Source organism: Penicillium rubens (genome assembly GCF_028828025.1).
Source record: "Penicillium rubens strain IBT 27055 chromosome Unknown utg000003l_segment0_segment0, whole genome shotgun sequence".
NCBI classification, from domain to species: Eukaryota; Fungi; Ascomycota; class Eurotiomycetes; order Eurotiales; family Aspergillaceae; genus Penicillium; species Penicillium rubens.
In genome coordinates this window covers 3,411,931-3,424,687 of record NW_026890601.1, presented here as the reverse complement: position 1 = coordinate 3,424,687, position 12,757 = coordinate 3,411,931, and the positions used below count along the sequence as shown (strand labels likewise).

At 48.9% G+C, this 12,757-nt stretch overlaps 7 protein-coding genes across 7 annotated transcripts; all 7 read right to left on the bottom strand.

Moving 5' to 3' along the window:
- Positions 1-134: 134 nt before the first annotated feature.
- N7525_007512 (MFS transporter) lies at positions 135-2,001 on the bottom strand (the record flags this gene model as incomplete). The annotated part of the gene is made up of 6 exons (XM_002567915.1): positions 135-389; positions 466-1,038; positions 1,092-1,153; positions 1,213-1,607; positions 1,669-1,894; positions 1,986-2,001. 6 exons carry the CDS (start codon positions 1,999-2,001, stop codon positions 135-137), a joined length of 1,527 nt encoding a protein of 508 aa, XP_002567961.1.
- A 1,061-nt stretch (positions 2,002-3,062) lies between these two features.
- On the bottom strand, positions 3,063-5,049 carry sit2 (putative siderochrome-iron transporter; the record flags this gene model as incomplete). The annotated part of the gene is made up of 3 exons (XM_002567914.1): positions 3,063-4,000; positions 4,054-4,667; positions 4,742-5,049. 3 exons carry the CDS (start codon positions 5,047-5,049, stop codon positions 3,063-3,065), a joined length of 1,860 nt encoding a protein of 619 aa, XP_002567960.1.
- A 1,625-nt stretch (positions 5,050-6,674) lies between these two features.
- On the bottom strand, positions 6,675-7,884 carry N7525_007510 (uncharacterized protein; the record flags this gene model as incomplete). The annotated part of the gene is made up of 5 exons (XM_002567913.1): positions 6,675-6,970; positions 7,039-7,233; positions 7,283-7,396; positions 7,444-7,587; positions 7,647-7,884. The coding sequence occupies 5 exons, from the start codon at positions 7,882-7,884 to the stop codon at positions 6,675-6,677; spliced, it is 987 nt and encodes a 328-aa protein (XP_002567959.1).
- Positions 7,885-8,806: 922 nt separating this feature from the next.
- On the bottom strand, positions 8,807-9,086 carry N7525_007509 (uncharacterized protein; the record flags this gene model as incomplete). The annotated part of the gene is made up of 2 exons (XM_061214127.1): positions 8,807-8,966; positions 8,989-9,086. 2 exons carry the CDS (start codon positions 9,084-9,086, stop codon positions 8,807-8,809), a joined length of 258 nt encoding a protein of 85 aa, XP_061068558.1.
- Positions 9,087-9,120: 34 nt separating this feature from the next.
- On the bottom strand, positions 9,121-9,556 carry N7525_007508 (uncharacterized protein; the record flags this gene model as incomplete). Its single annotated transcript, XM_002567912.1, has 2 exons — positions 9,121-9,429; positions 9,500-9,556. The coding sequence occupies 2 exons, from the start codon at positions 9,554-9,556 to the stop codon at positions 9,121-9,123; spliced, it is 366 nt and encodes a 121-aa protein (XP_002567958.1).
- A 1,118-nt stretch (positions 9,557-10,674) lies between these two features.
- N7525_007507 (uncharacterized protein) lies at positions 10,675-10,953 on the bottom strand (the record flags this gene model as incomplete). Its single annotated transcript, XM_002567911.2, has 1 exon — positions 10,675-10,953. The coding sequence occupies one exon, from the start codon at positions 10,951-10,953 to the stop codon at positions 10,675-10,677; it is 279 nt and encodes a 92-aa protein (XP_002567957.2).
- An 874-nt stretch (positions 10,954-11,827) lies between these two features.
- N7525_007506 (uncharacterized protein) lies at positions 11,828-12,232 on the bottom strand (the record flags this gene model as incomplete). The annotated part of the gene is made up of 1 exon (XM_061214126.1): positions 11,828-12,232. The coding sequence occupies one exon, from the start codon at positions 12,230-12,232 to the stop codon at positions 11,828-11,830; it is 405 nt and encodes a 134-aa protein (XP_061068557.1).
- Positions 12,233-12,757: the final 525 nt, after the last annotated feature.

Here is a 12,757-nt window from a genome sequence, read left to right as displayed (position 1 = left end):
GCACCCACTCGCACTATGAAATCCTATCTATGTTAGACTTCTCCTGCGTCTATCTGTACGTCCGGACTATAATGCGCAAAAGCAAAAATAGACGCAACAACCAAACAACGTCCGAAGCAAGTACGACCCCCATATCAGAAAGTCACCTGGAACTTTGGACTGGTCCGAATGCGCTCGCCATAGATCCAAAAGATGACTGGCAATGCGCAAAAGGCCAGAGCAATGAACCCAAGCAGCGAGTTCCCCCAGCCAAGCCCTAGAACAGCATACATCTTCGGGCCGGCAAGTGGAAGCAGTGCACCGGCCAGTGAGCGGAACACTGTATTAGCCGCCATGACAGAAGCCGCGTAATTCGTGAATGCATCTACCAAGTACGTGCTCACACACATCTAAGTAGAAAGTCCAAGTGTCAGTCAGTAAACACACAGCAAAACAGAGTCACGGGCTTGAAGGAAGATAACTTACAAATGTGATCATCATTCCAGTACCAAGGAACGAGGTGCCGATAATAGGCACAATCCAGTGCGTTTGGTAATATGCAGTCCATCCATACATGAACAGCGAGATCGGAACGAAAATGGCTCCGGGGACCATAGGTGGAAGACGGTACTCGGGCTTTTTCTCGCCATTCTTGGCAGCCAGGTAGTTGAGCAGTCTGTCGGATGTTGCTCCTATAAGGAACAGACCGATCAAAGAGCCAACGCCCAGACCGAGATAGGTGAGTCCCACTGCTCCTTGGGAGAAATTGTACTGCTGCTGGAATACTGAGGTGATGGTTGTAAACAACAAGTATAGGTATCCGTAGATCACGCCGACGTAGAGTGAAAGGAGGAATACGATCGGGGAGCGGAAGAGCATCTTCGTCGGTCGCACGATGGAGTATAGGAACAGTTCCTTCGGTGTACGGCCCGTGTCGAGTGCAGAGCGCAGGTTCATGTTCCCAGTTTCTTTCTGGAGCTTCTTGGTCTTTCGAGCCAGGAGAGTCGGGGCGTAGGATTCACGGATGCTAAAAAGTGAGCTGATGGTAATTGCACCGGCCTGAAGAGTCTATTAGTATGAGTTCCGCACTGGGTGTCACAGTCTCTACATACAGCCATAGCCAGCACATAGAAACTCCATCGCCAGCCCTTTGCCTGTGCCAGATACGCACCAGCTATATGAAGTTAGCCGTCGAACTATCAACTACAGAAAGGATGAGGTCATTGAACATACCGACCGGACCAACGACAGGTCCAATCAAAGGACCAAGAGCCCAAGCTGCCATCGCACCGCCTCTCTGCTCTTGTACAAACATATCCGCAATCGACCCGGCGCCAATAGTGAGCGGACAGCTACCGGCAAGGCCAGCGAAGAATCGGAAGACGACAAGACTGCCAATCTCGGGTGCAAAGGCACAGGCAATGGTCCAGATCACGTAGAGGATATTGCATACATGGTAAACGTACTGTCGACCGTACAACTCCGATAGAGGTGCGATGATCAGGGGACCGAAACAGTATCCCAGCAGGTACACTGATACCACGAATGATGACAGTTCAGTGCTGGTGACGTTGAAATCTTTGACTAGTTGACCTACACCGGGGGCAAACATAGATGATCCCAGAGGGCTGTTGGTTTTCAGACGTTAGCTTGGTCATCTGAATGATATAGGGGAGGATCAGTTCATACGTCAGAAAAGTGATCAGTGCAATAGAGCATGTCGCTGTAATTTTCCTTTTTGATGTCCAATTGAGAGGATTTTCGGGATCATCTGGTCCATCCCAATCGACGAGGTTCGGGTCCTTTACTTTTTCCTCTTTTCCTCCGTCACTGAGATCGACAGGACCGATCTCGAGATCTGTTCCCAGTTTTTCCCGGTTACTCGCGCTTGTCGATCCATCGACGGAAGGTGTTTCTGCATGAATTCTTCAGATATTGCTCTATTCGCTGATGCTGGGTGGTAATTGTTTCAAATAAGAAAATCAAAGAGATAGAGAAATCCTTACCCTCGCCGTCCTTCATTTTGAAGATGTATCGCTGCCACCAATATAAATATTATACCAAGTGTCAGCCCCGTGTCGTGTTTTTGGTGGTTCTGTTTGGTCTCGTTCGTCAATCCGGGCTGGAGTCGACCTCGAGAGATTACATGAGGGGTAGGAATGGCTTTGCGGGCAATAAGCAGAATCAAGGAGAGAGGAGACGAAAGCGCAGTAATACGAACACCCAGAAGCCAGCGGGAAGCTTCTTGTTATAAACAAACACCAGCGGAAATTCCGTCGAACCCCCGCGGGCATAAATTCCACATATTGCATTAGTGCATCTTGCAGGCCGCTAATGCCCGGGTAAACCCATTAATATAGCCGAAGATAACTGGTCCCTAGTTATCGGACAATTAATTGGGCCGAGTAAAACCACATTGTGCGTTGTTTATGAATCTCACAAAACACAGGTGCTTACACTGAACAATGTCATAGGGCCGATGGTTGGATCATCACTCCCATTTCGAATGCCAATTTAGCGCGGAGAGATAGAGAATTCCAAGGTTCTTCCAAGCTTTAACCCCGCAAAAAGGAAAGTTCCACTGGAGTCCACTTCTAAGGCTGCACATGTGGAATGGTCGAGGGCATAAAAGTTGTGCACCGGAACGGAAAGCTTCATGGCTTTCTTGGCCCTGCAATGTAATGCGCCTAAAATCTTACGTTAGTCCGGTCAGCTGCCCACCCAGCTGGACATGATCGGATTTATTCCTCGGTTTCGGCACGGAGATAATCGGCTTTTGCCTTATTATTCTGGTACTCGAAGGGCTAGGCTACTCTAGTTTAGCCACTGAGGCATAGTAAATGAATAAATATAGGCCATTCGGTCGTAATAATTGCAATAATAGCAGCCGCCTCGGTGATAGCACAATGCAATATAATATTTTATACCGTCCACGCTCAACGAGGTAATTAATAAATGTACATTGGAAGTCTTGCCCTTTCTCTGCACGGCAGAGAATAAAACATATCCAAAACAACGCAAAATATGAACAAACCTTTGGAACCCGTGCGTCATAACCGAGTATACTGTGCAACAGAAAGCCTTTAGAAGATCATTTTACCCTTGTTCTGCTTCAGGTTAACATCGTAGTTCTTCCAGACCAGAATGCAAGGGATAGCCAAAGCCAAGATGGCAGTAGAAGCAATGCAGTTCAAGCGCTGGGCGTAGCCCCACGTGTAGGCGACAGCTTCGCGAAGAGGCGTTCCCCATGGATAAGTGGACTGCACAGGGATACCACCAAAGTAGATCTGGGTGGCATTGGCCTTCAAGTCGTCCGGCAATTGTGTCGTGAGGGTGTCGACAAAGACATTATTGTAGATAGCAGCACCAACAGCCAGGCCAATCGCACCGCCGATGTTCGAGAACAACCCGATGAGGGCCAGCATCATCGGAGTGCCCTCACGGCCACCTGCTGCCATAACGGCCATGTCCTCGCCAATAACGAGGGTACCGCCGGCGAAGGCAATGAAGATCTGACACATGACAACGTAGCCAATGCCGTGGTCTGCGCCACGGAAGTAGATCATCAGTCCGGAGCCCAGGATCATGAGCGGAGCTCCGAAGAATAGACAGATGTATTTGAACCGCGAAGTGGCCCAGATGACGGCTCCGATAACGGGAGAGAAGAAGCAAGAGCCGACGTTGTAGATCTGGAGCATATAGTTTGCATGGACTGGGGAAATATCGTAGGAGATCAGGATGTAGTTGTAGAAGTACTGGTCCCAGAGTTCGAAGCTGAAAAATAGCACGGCTGCCAGTGTGCATGCGCCTAGAATTGTCGGCCGCTTGATTAACTCCCAGCGGATAAAGTGGGTTCGTGCACCCCATTTCTCCCATGCTGCAAAGAGACCCAACGTGAAGACTCCGACGATTATGAGAGCAATAAATTTGGCGCTTGAATACGTAGAGCGGCCATATTGCGCCAAGCTGAACGGAAGGAGGAACATAACCCAACCAGCCATGAGGAAGAAAGCACCAACAACTAGTAATAGAACGTTAGTGTCAATACCACAGCGTTGTTTCGGGTACTCCTACCATCGAATTCATGGATATAGTGGATAATGGACTGTCCAATGGTGCGACCACTGGGTTGACGTCGGAAGATTCCGTTTTTCTCTGCCTTCTTCTCGAAGTACTTGAAAACCATGGCGAGGGGCAAGAACACAAACGGCATCACGATACAGAAGATACCATAGCCCCAGCGCCACCCGTATTTAGCGTATATCGAGTTTGCTGCAAGACTGCCCGTGAACGCAGTACAGATGAACGGGGTCTGCATAAAGCCGAAGGCGAACGCTCGGTTCCTTAGACCCGAGGTATCGGCGACGAAAACATTCAAGATCAGGTATAAGCAGTAGTAACCGATCCAGTACAGCACATAGCCCGCCGCGTATCCATCTGGACCATTACATGAGGCGAGGATGATCATACCAATAAGGTAAATGCCGGTCGAGAACACCAGGCCCTCAGCACGACCCCACAAGTTCAAGGTCTTACCAAGCGGCAGCTTGAGAACACCGCCCACAACATTCGCGAGGATATAGGACGTCGAGACCTGCGGTGCTGTCTTGAACCCTCCCTGAATGTAGTTGATCAGGAAGCCGCTTATATTCGAGTGAAACGCCAACATAAATGTGCAGATCCAGATCCTGCATGTTGAATTACCGTCAGGAATGGGTTTCATCACAAGTGCGCAGGAAGGAGTGAGCCGTAGTCCACTTACCAAGCATATATTCCAACCAAGGCTGGCCAGCTCCATACGAGTGCTGCTGCTTCCGCCTTCTGCAGACCCAATTCCGCACCCTCCGTTACACTGTCGGGGTGCTGTGCCAATTCTTTCTCGTCGTCGAACATGTCCCCATGAGCGCCGTCCGGACTGAGGATTGATTCGGCATCATATGGTGACCTGTCGCCGTTGGCGTCGCGTGCCTCTGATTTCTCATTTTGCGTGCTGTGTGATTCCTCTCCGACTATGGTCCGGTCGATTATTTTGCCGTCGTCGCGACCTTGAGCGGTCGCGGGGAGACCCATTACTGTATGTCCCCCTTTCCAATCACAGGAAGTTCAGACAGGATGCCAGATCCTCAGTTGCTTCCTGCAAGGCTGTGTGAGGATAGAACAAAAATTGAGTATTGGGCGCAATGCGAGGATGAAAAGGAAAGAAGAGACCTGCAACGCTGGAGGGGCTCTTTTTTCCTATAATCTGGAAGGACAAAGGCCCGGGAGCTTCCAGACCAGAAAATCCGACTCGGTCCGGTCTCCAATTTTTTTTTCCTTTCCCGCACTCTCGAACGGAGTCTCCGATGCTACGAAGATCAGATAATCTCGGAGTTAGTGGGTCTGGTCAATCTGATAATTAGCCCAATCAGGGGTTACAGTGGCGGACGATCATCGCCCATTCGCCCTGGATAGTGTGGGGCCGCATCTATGATTGGGCGGAACTTCAGTTCCGTCCTATTTTGGACTAGCGTGTCTCTGCCCGCCAAAGTCACTTACTTACCTTCTCGATGCGGCCACCCGTTTGCGTCAACCTCTCATACCACTTAAAGGGCTGGGCGGACATAACCAAGACCGTATTCAAGTCATGCTATCATCTGTCTCACTGTTCCCCTACTACCCCTCAGCGGAAAAAGCTATCCGTTCGCCCCTTGCGTGTGCACGCGATGTACAGTGTAAGGTTCGCATGTGAGAAGCTTAAAAGATACAGACATTTCCCAACCCCCAAATAGTACTCAAAAAAAAGCATTATTGACCTCATACAGATTGTATGAACCATCCTGTCTCAGATCCTCCGAAGTCACAGTCTCAATTAAATTGAGCATAGTTGAGCAAGTTCACCTTCGGCTTCCTTGGTCCATGGTGCAATTTGACTTTTGCGCCTCTTATCTGATTTCTGATTTATCTGATTTCGATCAGATATGTGCAACCAGTATCTGTGACGCTACTAACCCAAGCTTCCCATGTGTCTCCTTAATATTCCCAGAAGTCAATCCTTTCTAGGCAGTGTCCGTGCGGAACGCCCGGACTAGGTAGCAACTGAGTGGTCCAACCCCCAGTGGGGGCTGGATTGTATTTTCTCCAAGCGCTCGAGCCGCTTCGCAGGATATACTAAAGTTTCTACTCTGTGACAGTCCACTCACTCAGTCGTTGACACCCTCCAACGACAGCATACAACCCCGTGCGACCGCACTCGCGGAATCAGACCAACAACTTTATATAGGCTGTAACCGAGAAAAGTCTGAGATGAACCAACAAGTCTTTCGGTCCGTTGGAATTCAGGTTAATCAAATCAATGACCGGATTTCATCTAATCTGATCTTCTTACCCACTATTTTCTTGAAATATACCAATCGATGATGCCCTCCATTGCGGATGATGTTGACATCCCTTGCCACTATGTGGATTCAACTGCTCCCACGATCCTGTAGGAAATTCTGTTTGATCCTCTTTCTACGATAATGCGCAATCTCTAAGAACTAGTCCGCTAATTTTTGCAATAATCTACACTTCGTCCTTGGATGCGGCGAAGGTCATGTGCAACAAATTCAATTGTAGGCTACCCTCTACGTCCACGGAAATACCCGAGTTGATCGGTAGCTATACCGAAGTAGATGATGCGAGCCGGCATGACTTGTTTCCAATTAAATCTCCTCTGCTCAATGTCCAACCAAAGCCTGATGCGCGGGACTATATCTGTTGCCGTGCGGCTTAGCAGCATCGATAATTTTTCGCATTGCTTGCTTTTCCTCCTCAGTCAATTCAATATCCCGAGATGCCCAGTTTTCCTCCAGACGCGCTGCCTTGGTTGTTCCGGGGATGGGGATCAGTCCTTGGGAGGCGACCCAGGCAAGCGCGATTTGGCTAATCTTGCACCCCTTACGGGCAGCGAGCTTCTTTATTTCCTCGACAATGGCCCGGTTCTTGTAAAAGTTCTCGCCTTGGAATTTGGGAACTACCGAGAGAGGTTGTGTTAGCGAGTCTGCCAGCCAGGGATCAGGAGGCTTATGAGTGGGTAGGTACCTGTTCGGCGGAAATCGTTAGGGGAAAAGTCATCCGGGGAGTTGTAATCGAAGTTATCGACGAGCCATCCATGTCCCAGTGGACTGTATGCGACATAGGCGACACCCAGCTCCTTCGCAGTGTCGATCAGGCCGTCTGTCTCGTGGAGTGTCTCAAAGGCTGAATATTCGGCTTGGACAGCGTCAATCTTGGCAACTATTGAAAGTCAGTAAAATATTCGCAAGCTGGCTGCAAAGGAACTTACTTGAGTTTGCCTTGCGCAGTGTGGCGGCTGAACATTCGGAAAGTCCAATGTACTCGGTCTTCCCTGCCTTCCGGATTTCATCAAGAGCCGGAATGGACTCGGTGAGAGGCGTATCTATTTCAATCAGTGATTGTAAATTAGACGATAACGATTCCACTCACTGGGGTCAATCCGGTGCAGATAGTACAGATCAGGAGTAAAGCCAAGTCTCTCAATGGTTCCCTCGATGTACTCCTTGATATGCGAGGCGGAGTTGGTGATTGAGCCATCCCCTCCAATGACGTTGAAACCACACTTCGAGGCAACTGCAAGCAACAACGGTCAGTTTCAGATAAATATCTCGTGAGGGCGTAAAAAGTCTTACTGAAAACCTTATCGCGGACGTTGTGCTTCCTGATGAAGTCTCCCAAAAGCTTTTCATTCACACCGGCTTGGTACACAACAGCAGTGTCCCAGAATGTGCATCCCAGTTCAATCGCCTTCAGCAAAACTGGTTCGGCTTCCTCGAGGCTCAGATTGCTACCCAAGCCAAAGCTCAACCCCATGGCACCGAAGCCCGGTGTTGGGATCTGGATGTCGCCGAAGGGAAGTGTCTTGACCATGTTGACTGAGCTGAATACTTTAGTCGGGGGTTCTTAGCTTTCTGTTGCTTTGCAAATGACAAGGTGTGGCAGTGAGTTTGGATATATATCACAAATCTAGTGTTCGGGGTTAAGCCTTCTCGATCACCAAGTGGGTCGTGCTAGTCCTTCTAAGTCTTAACTCCGCTGGCTCGGATTAAGTTCCAAGGGCTATTTTTCTATTTTTTACTCTGTCATATGTAAAATGTAACTGAAGTCGGTATGTCAATGGAGAAAAACAACACAGGCACGATCTTCACCCAGCAATGGTCAGCAGTAACGGGTGAATGCTTAACTCCGACCTCGGAAACATTCTATCGGTGGGGGTGTCAGCAACTCCACTAAACAAGCACAATGACATCACGCCATGTCCTGGATAGAAGTACTTTTGGAGTGTACGTTGTAGTGCTTGATGCACATGGACCGCTCTACTTCCCTCTACGTTATCTAGTATAAAATTGGCTTCAATTGAGTCAGCGCCAGGTAAGTCACAAATGGATGCCCACATCGGCCCGGCGGCAGAGATGGATGCTTTATTTTCATTATGGTACTATTGCACCCTTATCCCGTGTTGCCTTTTTTCCTTAGTGTCTTCATTTGTACTATTTTTCGTCTGTCCTTACTGTAATTCAGGTGACAGTGCTCCCTGGCATTCAAAGACTTGAATGTGTGGCTTAACTCCGATTTCAGACTTGTACATTATCTACGGAACGTTCTTCTTCAGGTAGAGTAATTCATTTCATTATTCTTAGCTCCTGTGGCTACATGTAGAGTACAGTATGTGTCTGTGGAACCCCTCCGGGGCGGATACGGGGCCATCTGGGGCTAGCGACGGCTCCCGGCAAAATCTCAGGAGCTACTGTAGTTTATGCAACAACATTCTGATGTTCTTCACTTCTTCCTCTCAATTAGGGATTGCAAGATCCTCTTCTGTCAATTGATAGAGCTCCTTCCCCAACTCCCTGCTGACTCGATATTTGCCCCCCACATCAGTGCTTTCGAGTAATTCGATGTCCATCTGCATCTTGAATTCAGAGCGTGCATTGTTATAATAATTATAGTATCTTAGCCACGGCTTCGCGTTACCCATCTATCCTCAACCTCAGGAGAAAGCGGGCCAGCGACTTCAGGAAGAATATTGTATACACGCCGCCAGTCAGACCTGAAGTCAAAGTGATCCGCATTATCGGAAATAGCCCACCAGGACTCTGCTTCAAATTAGTAAGTGTCGGCCCATATATTGATCAATTCGTCGTGTTTAGCTCGCTCGCTTTCTTCGATGCTATAGTATGTTCTTAGAAAAACAGGGGACGTGTGGTCGTGAAACATATTATCAGCGTGCCATCGAAGGGCGTCGACACGGTAAGGTCGGAGGATTGTGTCGATTTCCTCCGCTGTGGGTGCACGAGGAGGATTCGGAAGACTCTCCCAAGCTTCTACCCATTCAGTCGGAAGAAGGCTCAGATGAAGAAACCCAGCGATAAGTCTCCTTCGCTGCTGATCGGGGCTTCCAGTTGACGAGTAATTCTAGTTTGTCTATGCGGGGTTAGCGAAGAGGTTGTCAATGGGTTTGGGGCCAAGAGACATCAGGGCTTACAATGAAGTATTGTTCAACCGCCGGTGCGCCCCAGGGGGGTCCAGCCATAGCCACCATGATGAAGAAGGCCTGATGAGCCCATAGAAGAAGAAAACAAGGGGAAGTGCGAGAGATGCGAGGGGTGAGTGGTAATCTTAGCGGGTAAATCCTCGATGGACCTAAATGGAGCGGACGGCAAACACCGTCCACACTAAACATAGGCGACTTGTACAAAGTAGTTGCAGTTTGGTGGCTTTTATGAGGGTAGGTATTTACGGGCTGAGCTTCCGGAAGTGATGAGGAAACTATATCTCCCGAATATCTCAATGGCTAGATGCTTTTTTAGTGGAATAGCAGGCTCCCATTGGGAGGCCCCCTGCGAAATTGAATAAGCAGACATAAAGTCTCACTCCAAAATTATTCGGCATGGGCCAAGTTGAGTTATTGAGCCTGATTGGAGCTGGACTGCTCCTACGACAGCACCAGTGGATCATCCCAGCTATATCCCAGTCATACTCAATAACTCAACTTGGCCCAATCGAATGATTTGGACTGTGCTTTTGCTTGTCCAATTTCACTGGAAGTCTCAACAATCAAACTGATGACTGTGGAGAAGAAAAAAAAAAAAAGAACACAGAAATGAGGAAGAGTAGAGCTACTCCTATGAGGGGAACAATATGCCTGCAGCGTGGAGCATGTGGTCATCCTGAGCATTACATGGAAAGGGGTCTCAGAGACAAGATGGGATATCATCATATGACTATATACGTCCCCTAATCACTTTCTTCCCTGGAATTTTCCAACTCGCCTGACCAGCACGACTAGCCTGACAATTAGTACACTTTTACAGTTCTAATTCTTTGCCAACTCGCCGATCATGAGAGAAAGTGCTCGTTACTTGGTGCTATCTCTCCAGTAGAAACAACCAGGGGTGTGGCAGCTCGTGGCAACCAAAGAAGCTATGGTGAAAAGCATTTCTATCCTTCATCTACCAACATATTTTTGGTCACCATGCCAGACGAGACATACCATCCGATGCTTCTCTCAGCTAGCTAGGTCTGGATACCCTGTGGGAGAGTCTACCCACTCGCTCTCCCTCGCATGTGTCTCGAGAAAGGGGACCCTCAGAAGAGGGTGCTTACGTCGCTTCAAAAAGCAAAATCTGATTCTCTGGCAGGAGCCCGACGATCTCCTGTTTAGGCTTGACGCCTTCCTCCAATTTGGACATGGTCTCCCATTATCCTGATTTCGATCTCAAGCTGCTGACGCTGCTGGCGGATTTCCATCACAGCGCCTTCTATCGGGGAGATACCCATCTCCACATCGGAGGACCGGAAAGTGTTTTCCGTCTGACCTGGACATGCTGTTGAGGGAAGGATAGGAACAGTTTCTCCCATCGCTTCCCTGGTTGCCGCGAGCTGCGCGAGCTGCTGGTGGGCCTCCACTGGAGAGATACCGCATTGAATCAAATTCATTGTGAGGATTTCATTTTGGGACGACTCTGTAGTCTCTATATAGTAAGCATAAGTATCACGGAAGAGGGCGGGGCATGTATTACAAACCAGGAAACTACTGAACTGATATCCATGTGTATGCGGCATCAAGATAATTGTGAGAACTCATTCCAACATAATTACTGGATTCAGGAACTTCGGCCGATCAATCGCCATGCCTCCATGCTCCGCTGTGCATGTATGGTACCATCAAAGGAGATTGGTGAACCGGGCTTTTTGCGAGCCGATGGCTATTACCTACTCAAGCGATAGTGATCAGTGAGTGCTTCGCATATCAATAGACAAGGATGTACTGACCAAGTCCCATGGTGCTGTCCGACCAACCATACCCATAAATAAACCATTTTTGTATGTAGACTCGCAGGATGCAAGATCAATGGAGTTGAATGAGTTCCGGTCTCGAGGGAGGGCGTATGTTGGGATGAATACACAGTTAAATGCAGGTGCCTTCGCAGCTTCTTCTTTGCGCCTCGCGAGTTGATCTGTCCGCGCATATCCTTGTAAGAATTAGCATATCTCTTGTTGTACGGTGGATACATCACCACGTAGTGAACCAGCAAGAATCGACGATTCCATGGAATGTCAATTCGGGGCTTGTCCTAGCTTCCCCCATGAAGCATAAAACTTCAAGTGGTACTGGTCGCCAGCACTGCGTAGAAGTGCAAACCCATCGCTGGCGCGCTGAACATAACCCCGCCGAGGCAGGATTATGAACAACGCCCAGAGAAGACCGAGGCCTTCTCTGGGATGTTCCACGGATCACCCGCATGAGTATATGTCAAAGATCTCAGACAAAACTCATACAAGTAACGTGGTGTCAATAGACTCAACCGCTTTAGGTCGGAAGACCCTCTGCAGAAGAGCCTAAGGACTCAATCTTCCTTCCCTGTGTCTTTGGGGATGGGGAACCCTCCGAAGAGGACCCCTGTGCCGCCCTAAGAAGAGTCACATCCTCTGACAGGAGCCGGACGGTCTTCTGTAGAGTATTGAGACGTTCTTCGTAGCAACGGACACGTTCTTCCATTGTTCGGGTGATGGCCTCGAGCTGCTGACGCAGCCGTAAGGTTTCCTCCGACAGAAGACCCATCTCCAAATCAGAAGGATCGTAATGTGGTTTTTGGCGTCTGACACGACGACCGAGAATATACTGGTAGATGAAAGATAACACGGGGGGTGTCCACTCTGCTATCGCAGGAGCGGCCCATGTTCCAATCGTTGCCAGTAACTCGACTTGGCCCATGCCAAATTGATGTTGACTGTATTTATGCTTGTCAAGTTGCACGGGTAGTCTCAACCAACGAAGCGGTGACAGTGGAGAAGAAAGAAAGAAAGGGAAGAAAATGCAGAAGAGGGGAGCTATTCCTATGATGAAGAGGGGGGACTTTCCCAATGAGGCAGTCAAGTCACAAACGGCAGGCACGACCGACTTTGCATTCATTGTGATTCATTCCGTTATCTCAACTAACAGCACAGCGAGACTGATCTAGCTCCTTTTCTCCGTGTAAGTACCAGCTGCATGCACCAAACCGAGTCATCAGCGTTCGATATGCCTGGCCTTGGATAAATCTCATGTTTCGATGATACATTTCCTCCTCTGAGAGCGCATCCGAGCAATTGGCCTGCATGGAATCGTTCTCAAACCGCTGTCGGGAATTAGTCTTTTCATCATCTGTCAATTTGATTTCGAATTCGTAGTTATTATGACATCTCCATCGGTTATCGTCCGGGCTTAGTCCTGGTCCTAAGTCAAGCCACCTGGTGAATA